This window comes from Nannospalax galili, unplaced genomic scaffold, assembly GCF_000622305.1.
Source record: "Nannospalax galili isolate Female #2095 unplaced genomic scaffold, S.galili_v1.0 scaffold53, whole genome shotgun sequence".
Lineage (NCBI taxonomy): Eukaryota > Metazoa > Chordata > Mammalia > Rodentia > Spalacidae > Nannospalax > Nannospalax galili.
In genome coordinates, this window is record NW_008332852.1 from 1,485,967 (window position 1) to 1,509,745 (window position 23,779).

The 23,779-nt window shown below is 37.4% G+C and overlaps 1 protein-coding gene across 9 annotated transcripts in view; it reads left to right on the plus strand.

Annotated features, from left to right (window-relative positions):
- Window positions 1–23,779, plus strand: part of L3mbtl3 (L3MBTL histone methyl-lysine binding protein 3) — a 129,842-nt gene that overhangs the window by 41,229 nt on the left and 64,834 nt on the right. For all 9 annotated transcript variants that reach the window (XM_029560971.1, XM_029560973.1, XM_029560970.1 and 6 more), the window contains 3 exons: window positions 2,936–3,071; window positions 4,947–5,038; window positions 7,401–7,552. In XM_029560971.1, coding sequence (XP_029416831.1) covers window positions 2,936–3,071; window positions 4,947–5,038; window positions 7,401–7,552 — 380 coding nt within the window. The remainder of the gene's footprint in view (window positions 1–2,935; window positions 3,072–4,946; window positions 5,039–7,400; window positions 7,553–23,779) is intronic.

The window sequence follows — 23,779 nt, forward strand, 5'->3', positions numbered from 1 at the left end:
AGACTAGAAAAAATAGTTATGAATAATGAGAGAGGAAGCTAAATGGGTCTGTTAGGAGCATTCTTTTTTTTAAAAAAATACTTCATCGTTTTTATTTTGTGTATGAGTGTATTGCCTGTCTGTTTGTAAGTGCACTGATATCATACAATGCCTGCAGAGGTCTCAAGAGGGCGTCGGATCCCCTGGAACTGGATGCTAGCCACCTTGTGGGTGCTGGGAATTGAATGCTGGTCTTCTGCAAAACTAGCCAGTGCTCTTAACCACTGAGCCATTTCTCTAACCCCTAAGGTTAGACTTGCAGGAATTAAGAGGCATTGTAGTTCCTGCTGGGAATCAGATTCATGGGAGCTTGTGTCTAACATGATGAGGAAATAAAAGGTGCTTCAAGTCCTCAGAATGGAGAGAAAGAGTCAGGTGGGGCCCAGTGTTTTGAGTGAGGACATGGTGAAGTGTAGGACTGAGGATAGCCAGGGTAAGAGATGGTTCAGCCCCATAGCCTAGGCCTTGGAGGAGCAGAGAATAGCAGCTAGTGGTGAAGAATGAAAAATCTTGAGGCAGGGCTTGAGAGGATGTGTGAGGGGATTCTCTGGGTTGAGGATGTAGTAGTTTTTTGTTTGTTTGTTTGTTTACAAAAGCACAGTATTCCAGAGGATATGGAGAAATAGTAGAGAGACTGGGGAGGACAAGGATGTGATCCAAGGAACAGAAGCTCAGAGCAGTGTGACCACAAGTGAGCTAGAGGCTATAAATGACTAGGGGCTTAAGTTGTAGGTAGAGACATCTACATGAAGGCACAGTAGATAAAAGGCCCCTGAGCGTCTTCTAGCACGAGATAGGGGTGGGGATGGGAATGGGAATAGCCCTTTAGCTTTCCTGAACGTTGTATTCCCCAGGGACCCCATTCTCAGCTAGGGCTCTAGACTCAGAGGAGTCAGCTTAATTGTAAATTTTATATATGTGACATATTGATGTATTTTAATTAAAATATAAGTGACATAAGGAGGGTTTTCTTTTTTTTACTCCCCCCTTTTTATTCTCACTTCCCAGAAGAAATCATTATCAATATTTTGTCATATTCTTTTTAAAAAATATTTTATTTTATGTGTATGAGTGTTTTGCCTGCATGTAAGTAAGTGCACCTGTGTTGTGCAATGCCCGTGGAGGATGGAAGAGGCTGTTGGATCCCCTGGAACTGAAGTTACGGACAGTTGTTAGCAGCCATATGGGTGCTGGGATTTGAACCCAGGTCTTCTGCAAGAACAGTCAGTGTTCTTAACTGTTGAGCCATCTCTCCAGCCCCATTTTGTCATATTCTTTAAGACTTTAACTGAATTTTTTAAACTATGAATTTATATATAAGCATGTATGTGTGTGTAAATATGTGTATAAATGTGTGTACATTTTTAGAAGTAGATATACAGCCATATATACATAAGTGCACACATGGACTCCCACATACATAATTTTCTCATAAACTGACTCATCTTGTATAATTTGATCTGCCAGTTGAATTTTAACAGAATGCTTTAGAAGTCTTTCCATAGGCCTGTGAGATGACTTAGTGTGGGTAACGGTACCTACCACCAAGCCTGTTGATCTGAATTTGATCCCGGGGATTCACATGGTGGAAACACAGAACCAACTCCTGCAAGTTGTCCTCTGACCTTCACACACATCCCATGGCATCTGTGTGCACATGTGTTATATATACACATACAGTAAAATAAATAAAAACATTTAAAAATTTTTTAAAAAGAAGTTTTTTTTGACAGTAGCTGTACAGTTCCCTCACTATTTTGGGAATATTGTACTAGCTCTGTACTCTGTCCCCAGCTTTGTGTGGGGCCTTATGCAGTTCTGGTATACCTGGACTGGCTGGAGGTCTGATTCTCTTGGAATATGTTTGTGTTTGTGGGAAGAACATTGAGTGATGAATCCCTCTCTTTAAGAACTCAAGAAAGATAGTGATCCAGCTTAGGCTCCATAAGCCCAGAATGCCCCCAAGTAGGGCCCTGGAAGCATATTCACAGTGTTATATAGAGTGAAAGCATATTGGTATTCCATGGAGATTGTCTTTCCTACGTATGAACTAGGAGCAGGTTTTTTGGTTGGTTGTTTGTTTCTCCCAATGCAGCCTCCAGTGAAGGACTAAGTGACTTGTCTCAGTGTATGTTCCAGCCTTGGTCTGCTGCAGTCAGTGTGGTGAAGCCTCTACCCTGACCCTGAGGGCCCAGCTGCTTACCTGCCATCTTACCATGGTGACTTGTGCTGCTTCAGTTTAGGGAATGCAGAGAGGATAGAGAGGATATTCATTCTCAGGAAGACTGCTTTTAACACCATAGCTTCATGCTCCTAATATCACTAGAGATTTTGCCAAAACTCTACAGATTAACAAATTTTGACAGTATTGCCTTTAGATTTTTGTGGTTTGTGTAGTTGTTTCTGTGCCTGTTGGTAAGGGTGGTTTAATGAACAAAGGCGTGTGTGTGTGTGTGTGTGTGTGTGTGTGTGTGTGTGTGTATGTGTATGTGTACTTGTAAAGAACAGAGTTTGATGTCAGATGTCTCCCTCTATCACTCTTGACCTTAGTTTTTAACATGGATATCTCACTGAACCTGGAGCTCTCCATCTCCAGTTGGGCAAAATTAGTTGGCCAGGAATCCTTCTATCTCTGCCCCTCTAGGGCTGTGATTACAGGTCCCTGACACTGTACCCGGCATTTTTTTTTTTTTTTTTTTTTTTTTTTTTGGTCTTTTTGAGACAGGGTCTCCTCATGTCCTCACATTTGTGAGATGGAAAACACCTTACTGACTAAGCCATCTTCCTATCTCCATTAAGGCCATGTCATACATGATATCTATGCTAATTTATTTTTGTATATGTCAATAGATATTAGATGTATTTTTTACTTACACAATCTGCTTACCTATTTCAGGTTTGTGGCTATCGGATAAAGCTTCACTTTGATGGGTATTCTGATTGCTATGACTTCTGGGTAAATGCAGATGCTCTAGATATCCACCCAGTGGGATGGTGTGAGAAAACTGGCCATAAACTCCATCCTCCAAAAGGTACTGTCACTTTTTGTTTTGTGTTTTGAGTTTAGTAAAACTTGACTTTCTTAAATTATTTTGGTTTTTTTAGAAATCAGACTTTATAATAATTAATTCAAACTTATTGTTCATTATGTCAAATATGTTTATTAAAGTAAAAGAAATAAAATAAAAGTGTAATTTAAGATAATAAACTATTTCCATGTACTTATTTGCATATTAAAGCAATACCTAAATGATGACTTTTTGACTATAAACAGCTTTTAAGTACAGATTTCTGTTATATATATATATGTGTGTGTGTATATGTATTTATATATGCATGTGTACATATATACATATCCTTGAAAACACTGATTTAAGAAATTAGTTTTACTGCTATCTCATTACATAAAAAAATCTTGAGAAGCCAGGTGTGTTGACACACATCCGTAATCCTAGTACAAGGCTAAGGCAGGAGGATCATGAATTTGAGGCCAGCTTGGACTTCAAGAATGAGTTCAAAGCCAAGCTGAATTGCAATAGCTAAATCTTATCTCAATAAAATAAGAATGGAAGGAAGGAAGGGAAAGGGAATGGAAGTGGAGGGAATTGGAGGAGAATGGAGAGGGAAGAAGGAAAGGAAGTGCTCGGGATCAGACTTAGGACTTCATGTTCAGCAAGTGCTTTATCATTGATTTGTACCCCACCCAAACTGAGTTCTTTGCTGTTTTGTTACATGAACCAAGGTTGACCTGAATTCTTCATCCTTTTTTCCTCAATCTCCTGAGTGTCACGTGAGATTATAGGCATGCACCACCATACCCACTGGGATTTTTTTTTTTTATAGTGTAGTCTGCCAGTGTTTTAAAAACCTGTTTTACAGTAATAAAAAAATTCCAAGAAAAACAAATAACTTTCTGAGTCTATCTCCTATGTATTTAATAATAGTTTCTTTTTAAACTATTGAGATGTCAAAAATACAAGCTAACGGTTTGATGTTGTTGCCTATCTTGGGGCTCTTTCTCTTTCTCCTCTTTGTGGTACTGGGAATGGAACCTAGGGATCACTGCACATGCCATGCAGGAGCTCTACCACTGAGCTACACTCCCACCCCAAAGGATTGTTTTATAGTGGGCTACCATCTCTTCATTTTAGGTAAAAAGCTAATGATAGTAATGCATTTCCAGATCACTGCACTTACAAAAAAACACATAGAAATGATAAAGGTACCAAAAAATGTATAAACCTTTCTAGAAATTAACTTCATATTTATATGATTTGTTAACTGTTTTCCTTCTGGATTTTATTGTGAGTAAAATAGCACATTAGCAAATACAGTCAAATGCTCAGTTTCTTCTTTTAAGGAATTGTTGACATTAATGAATTGTGAAAGTGATGGCAAAGATTTGCTAATTCCTCGTAAACCTTGAATTGTCATATTTTTGGTGATGAGGTAAAAAGATTTTACCTTTTCTATTACTTTTTTCAAGCTTCCTATTTGTTTATATTAGTCCCTCAAAGTAGACTAGGTGAGGGAAATATAAAGAATTTGACTACTCCAGCTTGCTAGTACTACTTCTGAGGAATTCTAGTTACATGCTGATGGAATCAGCCTGGCAGTCGATACAAAGCATACGAGGTACAAAACATTTGCTTCCCTACTCCTTTTCTGTATTCCTATTACCACTCATTTAGAATTGAAAATGACAATAAAATTTGTTGAAAATAAGCACAACCTATATCTAGAATATAAATGGTTATAGACTATGAATTGAATTTTATTTATTGAAAAAAAATCATTTGATTGCTTGATTCAGACAGCTTACAATTATAGATAAAAGTAGGATTGAAAAATTAACTGAATAATATTTTGCATTTTACTACATCTGTTCACGTACGCTTTTACTCTAGGATATAAAGAAGAAGAATTTAATTGGCAGTCCTATCTTAAGACATGCAAAGCCCAGGCTGCTCCCAAGTCATTATTTGAAAATCAGAACATAGTAAGTATATCAAATACATTTCCTCTCAAAGGGAGTGATTTTTACTATCTCATAGGATAAATCACATGTAATAACAGGAACGATAATCAATTTTATTGCCTTGGTAGGGTTCTCTTATCTTAATTAAACTTTAAAATTAGCTTAAAATCTTCATGAATAAATATCTATTTTATAGACATACTGTCATTGTCCTACTGAATGTTAGACGCCAACATAGTATAAAATCTAGTTGTGATTTGCACTTAAGGTGCATGGAAATTAATTGACTGGAATATTTTACTGTTGCCATTGTTTAATTAGGAGCACTTGTTCTGATGAGAGTCATACAGTGTGATAGATTCAGCCCTGTTTGAGTTCACAGGCAGGAGTTCACAAGGGACCATCATGTCCCTTTATTGCAGCTTGTAGCTTTGTTTGCAGTGCAGCAAAAGCAAAGGCAGATGTGTATGCGTTTTCTCCTTTGCTTGTCTTTCTGCTTTCATTCCATGTTCCTCTGGTGGCATTTCTGAGAGGGCCTGATATATTGCAGTCTTCCTTCCCCAAGTTGTGATCTAATTAGAACAGGAGCAAGTAAAATGTCATCTTTATAGCTGACAAGGACTAGATTGTACAACATGTACGACCTTTCAGTGCCAACAAATTAGCTTCTTGATTCTGATCACTGGAATCAAAGGGATTTATCCTCCTTCACCCCTACAGTACCAGGGAGCCCTGCATCAACAGACAAGGGTAGAAACCATGCACTCTGCAGCCTAGCTTTCTCTTCAGAGTGTAACCATTCTTCTCTCTAGATTCATCCTGTAGGTAACTCAGTGAGAGGATGGGGGGATCAATGTCACTAACAGGCTTCCCTCCAAATGGGAACAGATTTCATTAGTGGGAAAGCCTTCCATTTGGGCAGAGATGTCAGTCAGCTGGTTTGAAGGTATAAATCTAATGAAAGAAATGATCTCTGATTAAATTGAACAGAAACTAGGTTGAATTAAAGAATTGAAGCATGTGTGTGTGTGTGTGTGTGAGAGAGAGAGAGAGAGAGAGAGAGAGAGAGAGAGAGAGAGAGAGAGAGAGAGAGAGTGAGAATGAGCGAGCTTTCTTTATTCTCTATCAGCTTACTTTATTACCTCTTAATTGGACAGATAGCTTAATTACTAGAATGTAAATACTGCCTTGTCAGTATATATTCTCTGACAAGACATCTTCCTGGAGGAAGGTCAGTTAGATGAAACTCACCTCTGGTCTATGGCTGGTCCTGATGACTTTAGTCAAGATATGATTAACTGCCCTGAATTGTCATTCTGCATTCTAGACATGGCTAACATTCAGCCTAATCCTAGGCTGTATTTTGGTATTTAAAGGGCAATTAATTTTTCTGTTTCTCAGTTCTGTACCTCAGAATTCTCAGATATTTTTGGTCCTCAATGATACATAATTTGGAAAATTGAAAATGATAAATTTTCAGATATAACTCTACATTTTTGCAACCATAGCTACACAATTACTATAAAATGGTAGACAGCATTTGTTTCATTTAAAGCATTAGAATAATACCCATATACTTCATTCTGAAATGAAGGGTTTTTATAAAAAGGTAGAAATGACTTAGAATGTTTTGTGGTTGACATAACAAATACTCGTGTACTCTACTCTGAGATTAGGATTTTTTTTCACAGAGGATTATGAGAATTGTTTACCCATTACTGTCCCTCAAGCCACTAACTCAATGAATTTTTTTTGCTACTTTTGTCGCAAGTCCTAGATAATCTATGGAGTTCCTTAAAATATCAAATATGCTGAATGACAATATGCACTAATAGCAGTTCTGCTGCTGCTCTGAATAAAAGCTATCTGTAGTATTATGTTAGTGGTAATAATTTGCAGTTTTTCGTCTATGAAGGTTACCTACTTTCTGTAGAGTACTCAAGAGGTCTGCTCAGAAGTGGAAGTGAATTTGTACTGAGTCCTGCACGTTTTAAATTTGATTAAGTATTTATTTTGTGTGAAATAGTTTTCCAACCTGTAATCAAGGAAAAGAAGGCCAAACTCTGAACTATATGGTGAATAAAACTTGCCTGCCTAAGTAAGTCTTTTAACTAAGGTATCAAAACATGTTAAACTTAATTATTTTAAACCCTACAGGTTATGAATGTTTTAGTTTTGAGGCTCAGATAGTTAATTGGATGTAGCTACAGAGCTTTATTTTTTTATTGTTGCTGAAAGCAACCCCCACTATGAGGCTGGCAAGGATTTTTAAATTATGTGACTACAGCTATAGATGCTGGTCCTTGAAGTAAGGGTGCAGAGTGTGCAGGTCTTGCTGTTGTGAAGTGTCCTTATCTCTAATTAAATCTGCATGTTTCCATAGACAGTGATCCCATCAGGCTTTCGAGTTGGAATGAAGCTTGAGGCTGTAGACAAAAAGAATCCTTCATTCATCTGTGTTGCTACGGTAACAGATATGGTGGACAATCGTTTCCTGGTACATTTTGACAATTGGGATGAGAGCTATGACTATTGGTGAGACATTAATGCATGCTTTTGAAAATTTAATGATTATCTAGGGAAAGTAAGTATACAATTCAAAATCAGGAACAATGAAAAGTTTATAACAAAAAAAAAAAAAACCAAAAGATCTAATGAGGCATGGTGGCTCACATAATCATATCACTTGAGAGGTGAGGCAGGAAGGGCAGAAATTCAAGATCACCCTCTCCTATCTAGGGAGTTTTGAGGCCAGCCTGTACTACGTGAGACCTTGTCTCAAAAATAAACAAAAAAAACAAAAATCAAAGTTCTACTGTTCTCTTTCCTAGTTCAAATTTTTAAGTTTTTACTTGGTCCAAATTACATTTCTAATTAACATCCTTTAATGTTATTTCAGGATCTGTATTTGGCTTGACTTCCTAATATGGAAGTAAAATGTACACACCTATATTCCCAACATATACCCACATATACGTGCATATACAGACTCACTTTCCCTCTATCTTGAATGTCTTCTATGACTTTTAACAAAAATTTATTTATTATTTTTATTTCTTGAGTATGAGTATATTGTCTGCATGTATGTAAGTACACCCCTGTCATGCAGTGTTCTCAGAGATCAGAAGAGGGTGTGGGATCCCCTGGAACTGGAGTTACAGATGGTTGTTAGCTGCCATGTGAGTGCTGGGATTTGAATCAGTCTTCTGCAAGAGTAGCCAGTGCTCTTAACTGCTGAGCTATCTCTCCAGCCCCTGTCTTCTGTGATTTTGGGGGGAACTTGTTTTAATCATCTTTTCATATCCTTATACTCAGTAGCCAATTTAACTAATCATGATAGCTGAATACAAATAATATAGTTAAGGAATATTGTTTTCATTCTCACCATTGTTAGATATACTATATAAAGCAGTTAAAGCACCATACTGTGAAATGGTATCATTATAAAATAGTTTCAGTAAAGCAATCGGTTTTTTCCATGTGTGTATGTGATTCTGAGGAATCACATACCAGGTATCTGCTAGGCAAGTGCTCACCTTGTGGCCATAGCCTAAGCCATCAAATTTTGATTAAACAGTTGATTACTAGACTTGATTTTCCTAGCGAAAGGCATCTCTGAACATGTGAATATGTTTTTGATAGCATGTGAAATAAAAATATTTTAGAGACATACAGATATTACTAATATTATAATTAAAAATTAATTTATGTAAATATAGCTGCATTTCACTTAAGATTTTTCTATTACATTTATTTATATGTATTGGGCAGGGCACATGCAGAGGTCACAGGACAACTTTCTGGAGTTGGTTCTCTCCTTCCAGCATGTGGGTCCCAGGGATCAAACTCAGATTGTCAGGCTTGGCAGCAGGTGCCTTTGCCTATTGATCCATCGCATGGTCTGTATTAGTAACTGTTTGTTGCTGTGATGAAATACCATGACCGAAAATGAATTATGGAAGACAGGGTTTATTTTTCTCTAGAAGGGGAATCCATAATGACAGGAAGGCATGGCAAGTGGCCAGAGCAAGAAGTTGAGAGATCACATTTCTGTCCACATGCGGGAAGCAGAGAGAGCCAAGTGGAAGTGAGGCAAGGCTTCAAACTTTCAAAGCCCATCTCCAGTGGGGATCTACTTCCTCCAGCAAGGCTAGACATCCTAAACATTTCATGGCCATCCCAAACAGTGCCACCAACTGAGGACCAAGTATTCAAATACCTGAGCCTGTTAGGGACGTTTCTGATTCAAAAACAGCATGCTGGCTCTACATTTCAGTTTTTAATATGCATACTCAGTAGATCCCTCAGTAATTCTCATCACTCCTCAAACTTGATTTTTATGTACTCATCAGTTTTACGTGAATGCTTTTTAAAAAGGAGAAACACTGAATGCATATTTGTGTGTGTGTGTGTGTGTGTGTGTGTGTGTGTGTGCATGTGCCTGTGTATGGGTCTGTATGTGCGTGAGTGTGGAGGCCAGAAGTTGAAGTCAGCTGGCCACTCTCAATCTCTCTCCACTTTATTTACTGAGGCAGGATCTTTTGTTGAATCTGGAGGGCACTGAATCTGCTTGTCTAGCTAGTTTGAGACATCAAACTGGGAATTCCCTTGACTATCTCCTGAGTGCCAGGATTGCTCGCGGGTACCATGTCCACATGGCTTCTGTGTGGGTGCTGGGGATCCAGACTCTGGTCTTCATCCTTGTGCCACAAATACTTTATTCACTGAGCCACCTCTGTAGCCCCCTAGACATCAAATTTAAATCCGATTGTTGTCCATATTTGGGGGAGGAATGAAGTAGGAGTTAGGCTATCACTATGTGGTTCAGTCTGCCCTCAAACCCAAAATCCTACCTCAGGATTCAACGTTGTAGAATTACAGACTTGTGCCCCCATGCCCTACAGGATTTATTTTGTTCTATTTATTTTTATTATTTTTTATTTTTGTCTTTTTGAGACAGGGTCCCGCTTACCTGCAACTCACTATGTAGACCAGGTTGGCCTTGAACTCACAGAAATCCACCTGCCTCTGCCTTCCTAGTGCTGGGATTAAAGATGTGCACCACCACACCTGGCTCTGTTTTCTTTAAGTGGCTTTAGGTCCAGATAAAATAGATAATTCACAGTTATTTTCATGTTTTTCTTGATCTCTTTTAATGTATAGTTCCCTATTCTCTATTTTTCCCCTTGTAAAGTATAATGAAAACCAACAACAACAAAAAGGTTATTAACTACTGTTGAGTCTCCCACAATCTGAATTTGCTAATTAAATCCTTGCCATCCTGTGTTCCTTTTATTTCCTATAAAATGATGGGATTTGTTTCATTTATAATCTTCTGTACCTAGAGTGGGTAAAGAAATGAGAAAACTTTAAATTTAGAAATAGTCTAATTTCGCCATGCATGGTGCACACCCCTGTAATCCCAGCACTCAGGGGAAGAGGCAGGAGGGATCTCTGTGAGATCAAAGCCAGCCTGGTCTATATAGTGAGTTCCAGTCCAGCTGGTGCTACACAGAGACCTTGTCTCAAAAAGAAAAGAGTCAACTCTGACCTGAATCAAACATGTTCTTCTCCAGTGTTAATGAAGTGTGATGACGACAGTTCCAGAGCGGTGGCCTGGGATCCAGTCTCTGTAATAAATGAGGCTACATCAATTACTAGAATTTTTTAAAAATTCTAGAGTGTTTATGTATTATTATTATTATTGTTGTTATTGTTATTGTTGTTTCAGTGCTGAAAATGAAACCCAGGACCTATCATTAAGTTATATCCCCAGCTTATGTTTTGTTTTTAAAGTTCTGGTTCATTAGGGAGAATGCTTTCTAAGCTTTTGTGTGATTTAAATAAAGTGAGTGACTATTAGTTTATTTTTATGGCCTCATAAGTATCAATGTTTTGAAGCCATTAATTGCTTCTTTCATATGACGTACTGCCTTTGCAAATAACTTTCTGAGAGAAAATAATGAGTAAGTCAGGAAAAATTTGGCACACTCATTTCTTTGATGTCAAGTGCCTAGGGAATAAAAAGAAAGGATCCTGGGTTCTTTCTGAGAAAGTGCAAAGTAAAAATTGATCTCTTCTAATTGGTTTTGCACTTTTAAAAATATAAACTAATATCATTGTTTTTAGGCTGAAATATACTTTGAGGATTATTTATATTTCAGTGGACATGAAATCAGATTTTGTTAATTGTCAGAAAAAGAAACAGTGTGTGTTTCCTCCCTCAATATACAATTAAGGCACATTGGAAATTGCTTAAGTGCACTGGAATTTCTCTAGTTTTATTGAAGATTATTTTCTCTGGTCTTTGAATTTTGAAATGGTTTTTATATATGTAAATTACTTCGGTGTGTAATTGAGGTTGCAGATTGACTTGTCTTTCTCAATTTAGTTTTGAAATGAGATTCCCACTCCCCTCTGAATTAGCTAGAGATCCTTTATCTCTTTTTTAAACGAGAGGGAATTGAAAGCTTGTATCTGTCTGTATACATGCTACATGTTTAGTTGTAATAAAGTATTTCTTCCTTCAAAAGAGGAACATGATGAAAATTTACTCAGGATTGAAGAGGTGGATTTTTTATGGAAGGGAAATAGTATATGTTAGAAATAAAATTGCTTTACCTCTGGATTTCTTTTGATCTCAGTTGATAACTGTTTGATTCTATATTCCTGACAGTTGTTAGACTTGGGAATAATTTTACATATAATAGAATATTGAAACTAGAGGACTTTAAAGATCCAGGAGGGGAAGTGTGGACCTTAAGGGCACTGCCCCCCACCCCTCCACGGCATGCAGAATGTCTTTCACTCCTTTCTGCTGCCTGATGTTGAGCTCTGGGACAAAACATAGAAAACAGTCGTCTTTTCTTCCCCCTAGGCACTGGGAAACCATCTTCCTTATAAGAAATGTTACTTTCATGTGACCCTGTCTTTGGGGATTTTGGAAAGCATGATAGCAGGACTTAGTGTGTTGCTTAGCCCAAAGACTTGAGTGAATATACTTGCAGCTTCAGGCACATTTGGTACCATTTTGATGTGGTGTCCAGTGAGTAAGGGCAAAAGTCAGCAATGAGCAGATCTGTGGAAAGGGAAGCATTAAGTTCGTGATTTAGAAGAAACATCAGGCTGGGGTCTTTTTCTCAGTTGCAGTAAGTATATGACAAACTTTTAAAAATATTTTATTTATTTATTTTTTATTATTTTATGTGCACACATGTATCGCCTGCATATAGGTGAGTGTACCATGTTTTGCAATGCCCGCGGAGGACAGAAGAAACCATCGGATCTCCTGGAACTGGAGTTACGGACAGTTGTTAGTGGTCATATGGGTGCTGGGATTCAAACCCGGGTCTTCTGCAAGAACAGTCAGTATTCTTAACTGCTGAGCCATCTCTTCAGCCCGACAAACTGTTTTTAAAAATAGATCATTTTTATATTTATAAATTTAGAGTAATAATTCTTTCCCTAATGTAATATTGATATGTTTTCAACATAGTGTTTTAAGCAGTATCACAGTTGACAGGCTTTCATTACTGTGTGGAGAGGAGTACTGGTGTTGGTAATGGCAGGAGGATCATGGACTGCATGACCTAGGCAGTTTCTGACTTCAGCTCTGCAGACCTATGGTTTATGTTACTAGTCATTGGTGACCAGTACTTAATTTTTAGAACTGACTGTAGTCTTCAGTGACACGTGGCATGAACCTCATTGGAGGGTTCATGGGGAGGTGTCTCAGAGGACAAAGAATTTGAATGAGACCACTATATGCAATTGGCATATAGTGACATGGAGAATTCCTGACTGTATTTTGTTCAGGGCTGGGGATGTATAGAGATGAGCAATCTGCTTATTCAGTAGATTACTTAACTCTTAAGAGTCAGTTGCCCCCTTCAAAGGGGACAAATAATAATATCTATTTCATCATATGTTTTGAAGATTCAAGTAAGAGTTTTAGGAGCAGAAACCAATTTGTAGTAAGGGGCATCCAGTAAAAAATTTGGTGCTAAAGGCAAAGAATTAATACCTGGGGGGTGGGAAGTCATCTTCTGAAGTGGACCTATGCACCTTGAGTGTTTTGAGTGTGGTTTCTAGGCTGGAGGAAAGTCTCAGACCACTATGAAGAGAGAGAATAGAAATTCCTGAGACTTGATTATTGGTCACATCAGTCACGTCTTGTCTTTCTTAGCCTAAAGAAAAGGAAGAAATAAAAGAGTTTGATGCCAGAATAGGGAAGTGGCATGGCCACCATCTTTGCCAAGTTACTGTGTTAGTGAGAGATTTTAAGCTTGAAGCAGATTAATTAGTATAAGTCAGGGATGGAAAGTCAGGACTACACCAGGCATGGCGTGTGTATTGTAAACATAGTACTATGGAAGTGGAGACAGGAGGATGAAGAATTCACAGTTATCCTGAGCTATACATATCAAGCTCAAGGCTAGTCTGAGCTACATGAAACCTTTTCTCAAAACAAATGAGCAACAAAAATAAGAAAACACATCTCTTTCTTTTAAACCCAAGGGCTAGTGCACTTAATTAACCTTTCTGTGTTCTATAAAATGAACTTCATGTCTTGCTCACTTTATCATTAAATCATAAACATGAATTTTCATGAATTATTTTCTTGGTTTCTAAGCCTTTCAAAGTATATTTTTCTCAATCTGAATAGATCATAGCATACTTCATGATTTGTACTTAAATTTTTTTTGAAATGTACTATATATATAGGTACAGTGATCAGTGATTTGCTGAATTTTTCACCATTTAGTTTTTTCAGTTACATTTCTGTCTTTGAACACTAGATGGGACTAAGATGACTTAGTAATTGCAACAGAAATGTATTTGGAACCTTCCAACTTTTGAGTTGTTGGTTGTTTGCTACTGACAGAGTATAAATAAAATAGATAAGATTAGGGCTATTTTTAGCTTCTCTATTGAGATTACTTATTTATTTTAAATGGTGAGTTTGACCAATATATAGTTATGACTAAAACCTTATGTAAGATTTGGGTAATACATAATATGCTGTAGATATTCCCTTATTGTAATTTATAGAGAAATCCAGTAAAATCAAAAGAGTTAGTGTTATTTACTGCTCTTGTTTTAAGATAATACCATGAGTCTGGCAAGCAGCTTATAGATATATTAGATTGAGATGGGAAAAAATTAAACAAGTATTTATTATCCTTTTTCTTTTTAAATTTTTTTTTGAAAAAGGGCCTCCCTATGTAGCCCTGGCTGGCCTGGAACTTGCTATGTAAACCAGATTGACCTCAAAGTCTCAGAAATCTGCCTGTTTCTGCCTCCCCAGTGAGTGCTGGGATTAAGGGCATGTGCCACCATGTTTGCCATCTTTTCATTCTTAAGCCATTTATGAACACGTCCCTAAAATAAAGGCAGTGTGTCATTAGTAAAAATCTGTACCCAAAATAATGAAAGAAATAATAAATAATAAATAGTAATGAAAACTAAGGGTAGCTGTATAACTATGCATGTAGTTTATAATAATACATCTTCAGTTGTATGCTAAAATGACTTTCATGAAAATATATATTGCAATACATATAGTGATTCCATGTGAACTTGGCATTAATCTATCTCTTTCCTTTCCATATTCCCCAAATAAGGACATAAATCTCTGTAACCCAAATATGTAAAGAAAACTAGAAATTTGTAGGAGGAGGAGAAGGTTATGAGATATCTAAATAAAGGAATAATGAACTTATAACCAAAGTTAAAGTATATTCTCTTGAAATTAAGTTTTGAAAAGTCTGAGTCAGCATTAAGTAATAGTTGCATTCGCTCACCATGTGTTACTTTTGAAAGATGTACATTGGGAAGGTTGGTTTGGAAGGTGGTGACTATACTAATCTCATTCAGTTTTAGAATATTTCTTAGAAAGTTCTTTGCTTTTCACTGTTCACTAGACTTTTCTTTCTTGTTAGTAACTTCAACCATTGTTACTGTCCTGGCTTTCTACCTTTCTTTCCGTTGGGAGGACTGGGTTGAGATTCCCATATCAATCAGGAAGACACAGTAGACCTGGTCTTCCAGGAAGATTAGACTCCTGTCTCCTTAATGTCCTTTAGACTAACATTTCCCAAGCTGTGTTTTGCAGAACAGTAGTGTTCCATGTGAAGTTAATGGTTTCCCTAATAAAACTCTCTCTTAATTACCTTCAGGAGATACTGCATTAAACAATTCAAAGTGATTTCTTTATAGTATCTAAACTTTACAGTCTTATAATACATTGTTACTGAAATTATCTAACAATATATTAGGCTTTTTGGAAATACTCTAACCTTATATATATATATATGCATATATATATATGGACCCTAGTATTTCTCTCTGTCTGAGTGTGTTTCTCTCATATATGTGCGTATTTATGTATAAATTTCAGAATGTCTGCTATCTTTAAGAATGCAGTTGGGGAAATGTTCTAACCACTTTTTACTGTGATATGCCTATAGGCATTTTGGTATTCTGTAATATTAACTATAAATACTCCCTTGTAAATATAGTCTCCATGTCCTTGCACTGTATTTACATGGCACAATCCCAATGCTGGTTGAATCCCACTTCTCGCTGACTATGTCCATGCCTGAGCAGTTGACTATAACTGGAGATAGTCATACTTCATGCTGACTGGTCTGACTTCTTCTTTGTGGCTGCCTCATTAGGTTTATTTGGGCCCTTAGTCCCTTAGCCCTATCCTTCTCTTCTCTTTCAGACTATTGCATGTCATTCTCTCAGACTTCCTACACTCTCTTCCTGTCCTTCTGAGCAAATACCTTTGTTACTGTTTGATCAAGAAGAAACAGTGAGAAGAGACATACCCCTCCTGCACCTCTGCTAGCCCACCTTCCTTATTTCCACCCATACACTGGCTGATGGCTTGGTTGGCTGTTTGGGGCCCTACCCTCTGACTCTGATCCTTGTTCTTTCTTCTGCATTAGCATATTACCCTTTCTGTTGAATTGTTCTTACTGCTGCATAAGTTAGAAATTTTGTTTTAATACCTGGTGTATCCTTAGCATGCAGGATTTTTTATTACAGGGTTTGCTCAGCATGCATTTCTTTTTTGACTAAGGTATATTTCTTTTCTTGTTAAAAACCTTTTATTTTCAAGTAATTTTGAACTTTAAAAGAGCATATAAAACAGACATAGAATTCCCACATATATCACACTTTGTCTCAATTTTTCAACTTCAGCAATAAAACAAATCTCCTTTGTTCTCTAATACCTATTTTCTCTGCTTCCGTTTACAGCTGAGCTCCTTCAACATCCTTCTTAACCCCTTTCTGTTCTAGCTTTTGCCTTTTTACTCTTGTCAAGGATACTAGTGACCTTTATGTTGACACGTCCTATGATTACCTCTTATTTCTTCTTTGATCTTTTGCAGCATTTGATCCAGTTGATTTCTTCTTTTACTTATTAGGCATCTGATATGGATTTTGCCTCCTCATCTTCTCTCTCTCTGATTGGTCTGAGAGTTACTCAGAGATTAACTATCATCCCAAATTCTGATGACTCCAAAACTTAGATTTTTTGGCCTTGATCTTTTGTTTGAACTCCAGATTTTCATGCTTGTGATCTATTTACATGGTTTCTTATTTGTCTGACATGTATTTGCCAAGCATGTCAATAGCAAGACTCTTCTCTCACAACTTGAAATGCAGGAGCTATTGTTTGAAGTCTTCCCTAGCTGCGAAAATGACCACCACATTCTTGCTGCCTGAGCCCAGAGCCTTGTGATGTCTTCAGTCTTTCATTTCACTCACACCTATATTATCTCTCAACAAATGCTTTGGGTTCTACCTTCAGAATATTTGTGTAAACTTGATCGTTCATTGTTTTCATTGCTTCCACTGTGGTTTGGCTACTGTAATCAATTTATGTTGCCTTCTAACCGGCTCTTCTCTTGTTCCCTGTGTTGTCTCCTGTCTACATAGTAGTTAAAAAAAAAATTTCAAAATTTGTAAATCACTGTAGGCCACTTCTCTGCCTAACTCCCTCTACAACACATTTTACTTGACTGACTAAAATTCTGTGCCTTCTTCTGTGCTAAATGGCCTTCCTTTCGGACATCTTCTCTCGTTCTCTGCTTCTTTCAGTCTGTTCCTTCCTATTCCTGATCCAGCACTGTTAGGGTCCCCTTCAGAATCTGTGTACTTGCTGTCTCTGCCCAGAATACTTTCCTTCTCTTTTGTCAAATCCTTCAATCTTTGCTCAAATGTTGCATCTGAGAGGCTGTCTTGACAGGAGTACTTTTGCTCTGTACTTTTGCACTTTTCTCCATTTGTCTGCATTTCATTGTGCCAACCATGGATCACAAACGTTGTTAGGCCAGGCTAGAGAGATGACTCAGCAGTTAAGAGCACTGATTGTTCTTGCAGAGGACCTAGGTTCAATTCTAAGCACCCACGTGGTGGATAACAACAATCATAACTCCAGTTCCAGGGAATCTGAATGCTGTCTTCTGGCCTCTGTGAGCACTGTCTTCACATGGTGCATTTACATACATGCAAGGAAAACACTCATACACATAAAATAAATCTTAAAAGGTATAGTTAGGCCTATAATGATTGCATGTGTACTGAACATATACAGACTTCAAATTTTTATCATTCCCTCATAGCAGCTCCATAGCATATACACTATCCTAGCAAGTATAAGTAATCTAGGTGTATTTTAAAGTAGACAGGAGGATGCACATACAATAATTATATGCAAGTGCCTCATTTTATATAAGTGGCTTGAGTATCTTCTGTATTTGTTGTCCTCAGGGGTGCTGGGCCTCAGCTCCCTTCAGAGTCACTGGGACAGTTATCTTTTATTTCTCTTGTCCCTTTCTTCGACCCTGTGCCATAAAAGTAAGAAATTCACTTTATTTACTGCAGCTTCCTTGGGAGTCTATCCCAGTGCCTGGCGCATCAATATTTGGCAAATTATCTTCACTTAATATTTAAAAGAATGAGATAAATACTTGAAGTATGTTACATCTTAAGATGAGGAATACATAGAGCAAATGTGGTTAGGAACAAAGAATCAAAGCACTGGATATGTATGCTGGTAGGAGGGGTCTGGAAAAAATATATGCTTGATATAGTAAAGATGGAGAAGAAGGAGGTGAGGAGAACATCTTGTTTTAATATCTAGCATCTGCCATTCTAAAACATGACAAAAGTAGCATGGTGTTTGTTTCTCTTTTTGTGCTAGGATTTTTATTTGATAGGCTTTTGTGTCTGGAAGAAGCATTTCCCCCTGTTATAAGGTAACTTCATTTAAAATCCGGTTTTTTAAGAGATCAGGTCACCCTATACCTCCAGCTGGCCTGGAACTTGCTTTGTATACCATGCTAGCCTTGCTCTCACAGACATCCACCTGCCCCTGCCTCCTGAGTGCTGGAATTAAAGGCATGTGCCACCCACACCTAGCTAAACTCCTTTTGTATATCCATATATTTTAGGATGCTTCTACAGTAATAGGCTTCTATATGACATTTTCAAAGGTTTCTAGTTCTAGTTATCCCTCCCCATACTCCCTCCTCTATTCTGTCCTCACATTCCTCACCTCATTTAACCATTTCTCTTCTTCATACTACCAGTGTTCTATCGTCCTTCCCTTGAAATCTCCCTCCCATGGGCCCCTTACTCGTTTGCTGACTCTGTGTGTACTCCAGCATGCTGGGTTTTGAGAGTGATTATGTGTTCTGTCTGCACATGTGCGTTAGTAATGCTGAAGTAATTTTAGCTTTCCTGTGTATACATAGTCCGTTTGTACTTATGACATTGATGAATGAAAATTTTGAATTTTAATGATACTTTCTGTACTTTTACTGTATTTGAATTTTCAGAATATAAAAATTTTTTTGTGAAAATAATCTGTATGATATCAAATTCATATATTTATCTAGTAAAATCCTATTTATTTAAACTGAAAGATTCTTTAGTATTCTTTTAAAAATAGCTGATTGAGGATTTCATAGATACATATAAGGTGTTTTGATCAAATCCATGCCCACTCCCTTCTAACTCCTCCCATATCTCTGCATCACTTTTTTTCTGATAGCTTCACGTACCCTTTCTTCTTTTTTTTTTTTTCCATGTGGCCTTTTGCTACTCTAACATTCCCCCCCTCTGAAGAGGTAACCCTAAAATCTTTTAAGGATTAGAAAACAGCTCCCAAATACTTTTCACATTTTTGGCCTTTGGAATGGAATATATTGCTAAAAGGCCCAAGGACATTGTGAGTTTTAGCCAAGTAACTGGCTACTTTTCTTTGGGGTCTTTTTACCCTAATTGCCTAGCCTATTCCTACCTCCTATTCTTATCATACCATCCGCTGAAGAGGTTACCCAACTTGTGGATAGGGAATCGGGACACAGACCGCTCTGACTTCTTCCATGCTGAACAGGGATGCAGGGTGAGGCAGTTGGAGTACCCCTTCAGTGAGTGTATCTGAAAGACTCCCAAATGGCATAACTCTTATCTGTAGAGGGAAAAGAAAGTACTTGACTGGTGAATAGGAGATGTGAAGGAGAAATAAAGGCAAGAGTAATTAGCATTACAAGTTCTATACAGGGAACTAGAAAAAAGTCAGAACAGGGAAATTTTCAAATGATCACATGAGAGTCCATTGGAATTTCTTGACAAGGGCTCCGAAATCATCCCTCTATTGGTTGGCTTCTTCCTCATTTTTCTTTTGTCTGCCAAGGCTGGTCTTGAGAGAGATGGATTCAGGATTTGCTTTCAGGCATTTTAATAGCTGTTAGAGTCGTTAGGATCAGCGTCAGTTCTCTCTCAAAGGCTTCTAGATAGGGGGAGAAAACAAATTTATCCATCATTTTAGAATAGTAGCTGGTTGTCTCCCTTAGCTACAATGGGCACTACAGTATTGGAGACCAAGATTTGAAGTTTTACATCTGAGCAGCACTTTCTGATTAGGAACAAAATCATCAATGAGAAATAATTATCTAATTAGCTTTTTATATGGACTTAAGCCTAGTGTCTGGGAAGTGTTATTGCTTGAACTCTTAAAGAAATATACTGATTACTTTACTCTTCGGTTATACTTTCCTTTTTGGGTCTTTAAGACCATACAGTTGGCCCAAATAAATCAATTTATTTTTACAATTAACATCATTTGAGGATCTGTTCCTCAGGGGTCACATGGGCTTGGAAGGAGGCCTTGGCTCCTTTCTTTTACCAGTTCCATCTATGTAAAGATAAGTCAAAGGTCCTGCTCGACCATGGCTTTCCTGGAAGCGTGGAGGAGATGTTTCCTCTGAGTTGACCCTCTGCTAAGACTGGACACTGGTTCAAGTCCATCTGGTGGGGTCTCCGTGGCCTCCTTGAACAAGAGGACAGGTTACTCACCACAGTTACAGGACATTTTAAAGGATGTTCCATAGTCCCCTGGAACTTAGTCAGCCTTGGAGGGGAAGGGGCAAAAACTGTCCATTAAGTCCCTCTGACCAGATTAGTATAGACCTCAAAGTATGACTGTTAAACATCTGATAAGGTTAGTTCAACCAGTCTGGTACTTTTAATTATCATGTGCTATGTAGATAAAGCTTGGGTAAAAAACCAAATGTTCTCAGACAAACCTTGATTAGATATATATTTTGTTCCTCAAACTAGTTTACTAAACTATGACCTTAGAAATTTTAAAATTATGTGTATATTATTTTTGTCTCATCCTTTATGTATCATAACAAACCTTCACAGACCTTCATCACTTGCCTTTCTCATTTTTTCTATTTTGGAAAATATCTCCATTCCCATATCCTTTTAACATCTTTTATATTACCTTTTAACACCTTTTACAGTCTCATTTTTTAAGAAATAATTATGAGACATAATAGCATTAACAAATTTTCCATCTCTTGTGAGAATTCTTTCCCTGGGGATACTAAGAAATGCTTATTCCCTTTTAGTGTCAAGCTAATGTTCAATTAAAGTTTTACTGGTGAACCAATGAATTTACTGAGCTTACTTACTGAGATAACTGAGGGGTTGCTGAGGTATATGTATGACGGTATGCGCACTGGAAAGCCTTTACCCAGCTTGGGTCAAGCCTTCTCTCTTGTGAGAATTCTTTCCCTGGGGATACTAAGAAATGCTTATTCCCTTTTAGTGTCAAGCTAATGTTCAATTAAAGTTTTACTGGTGAACCAATGAATTTACTGAGCTTACTTACTGAGATAACTGAGGGGTTGCTGAGGTATATGTATGACGGTATGCGCACTGGAAAGCCTTTACCCAGCTTGGGTCAAGCCTTCTCTTCCAGCCTTCCCCAGATTGTATACTTTAGCTCTCTCCAAATCAAGGAGACCATGTGTGATTATGGCCAAATTACATACAGTTGGCTGGGAAGAGTGGTTGGGTACTCCAGTAAGGGTCCAATGACCCTGCTTGCCACTCCTTTAATGAAGGAGCACAACTGACAGCAAGCCCAATTGTGACAATGTTTAGCAATCAAGCACAGCTGAAGTTGTGCCGATGGTAGTTATTTCATTCAGAAGAGACTGCGGTACAGCATCATCTTATTAAAAGGACATGAAATTTAAAAGGATTTGGTGCCAAGTTCCACAAATGAGGGGAGAACATATGTCTTTTATTTTTCTGAGTCTGTTACTTGACTTAGTATAACAGTTTCCAGATTCATCCATTTACCTGCAAATTTCATTATTTCATCTTTCTTAGCTGCTGAAGAGAACTGCATTGTGTAAATATATCACATTTTTGTTAACCGCTCATCAGTTGAGGTTGCTTCCATCTCTTAGCTATTGTGAAAAGATCAGCAACAAACATGGTTGTAAAAGTGTCTACAATAGGATGAGTCCTTTGGGTATGTGCTGAGAAGTGGTATAACCGGGTCATATGGTAGGTTCATTTTTAGTGTTTTGAGAGTTCTCCACACTGTTTTCCATAGAGGTTGCACGAGTTTCAATTTCCTTATATGTTATAGGTCTGTTTAAACTGTCGATCTCTTCTTGGTTTAACTTTGGTGGTTCCCATGATTTCATATATCCATCCATTTCTTTTAGATTTTTCAGATTTAGTAGCATATAGGTTTTTAAAATATTCCCTTATAATGGTCTGGATCTTTTGGGTGTCTGTTGTGATGTTTCCCCTTTCATCTCTGATTTTGTTGATTTGAATTTGCTGTTTCTTTTTTTTTTTTGTTAACTGGGCTAAGGGTCTGACTATCTTGTTTAGCTTTTCAAAGAACTAGCTCTTAGATTCATTGATTCTTAGCATTGTTTTCTTTGTTTCTAGTGCATTAATTTCTGTTCAGAGTTTTGTTATTTCTTCTCTTCTGCTGGGTTTGGGTTTCATTTGTTCTTGCCTTTCCAGTGTCTTGAGTTGCAGTGTTAGGTCATTTATTTGTGCTCTTTCTAAATTTTTAATGTATGCACTTAAGAGCTATAAACTTCCCTCAGGACTGCTTTTAATGTGTCTCAGAGGTTGTGTTGTGTTGTATTGTCCCTTTTGTTGAATTCCAGGAATTTTTTAATTTCTTTTTTAATTTGTCCTTTGACCTACTCATTGTTTAAGAATGTGTTGTTCAATCGCCATGAGTTTGTGTAGTGACTAGGGCTTTTTTCAGTGATTTTGAGCTTTATTGCATTGTGGTCTGATAGAATGCATGGAATTATTTCAGTTTTTTTATATTTGTTGAGGTTTGTTTTGTGGCCCAGTACGTGGTCAATTTTTGCAAAAGTTCCATGGTGTGCTGAGGAGAAAGTGTACTCTTTGGTTCTTGGGTGGAATATTTGAAAGATATCTATTAGGTCCTTTTGATATATGGTATCATTTTTCAGATGTCTCTGTTTATTCTTTGTCCCGTTGACCTGTCTAATAGAGACAGTGGGGTACTGTAGTCCCCTACTATTACTGAATTGGAGTTAGTCTGTGTCTTAAAGTCCTGTAGTTTTGTTTTTATGAATTTGGGTATACCAAAGTTTGATGCATATATGTTAAGGATTATAATATCCTCTTGGTTAACTGTTCCATTGATCAGAATGAAGTGACCCTACTTATCTCTTCTGATTAGTTTTACTTTGAAGTCTATTTTGTCAGGCATTAGAATTGCAACTCGTGCTTATTTCTTTGTGCCATTTATTTGGAATATTCTTTTCCATCCTTTTACCTTAAGGTAGTGCCTGTCCTTGAAGGTGAAATGGGTTTCGTGCAGACAACAAAGAGATGGATTTTGTTTCTTAATCCAGTCACTTAGCCTGTGTCTTTTGAGTGGGGAGTTCAGTCCATTGATATTTAAGGTTATTATTGAAAGATGTGTATTAGTTGCCATCATTTTGATTGCTCTTTGTGTTCTCTAATTTTGTTTTCTTAGATTATATATTTATTTATTTATTTATTTCATTGCCCCTAGGGTATAGTTGTTTCTCTCCCTGCTCTCTGTATTTCTTCAAGTATTCTTTGAAGGGTTGGTTTTGTGGACTTGTATTCTTTCAGGCTATTCGTGTCATGAAAGATTTTTCTTTCCCCCTCAACTATAATAGACATTTTTGCTGGGTAAAGTATTCTGGGCTGCCATCTGTTGTCATGTAGTACTGGAAATACCTTGGTCTAGGCTCTTCTGCCTTTCATAGTTTGCATTGATGAATCATCTGTAATTCTGATGGGCTTTCCTTTGTATGTGACTTGTTGTTTATCTTTTGTTGCTTTCAGTATTCTCTCTTTGTTCTGTACATTTAGTGTTTTTATTATGATATGTTGTGGGGAGTTTATTTT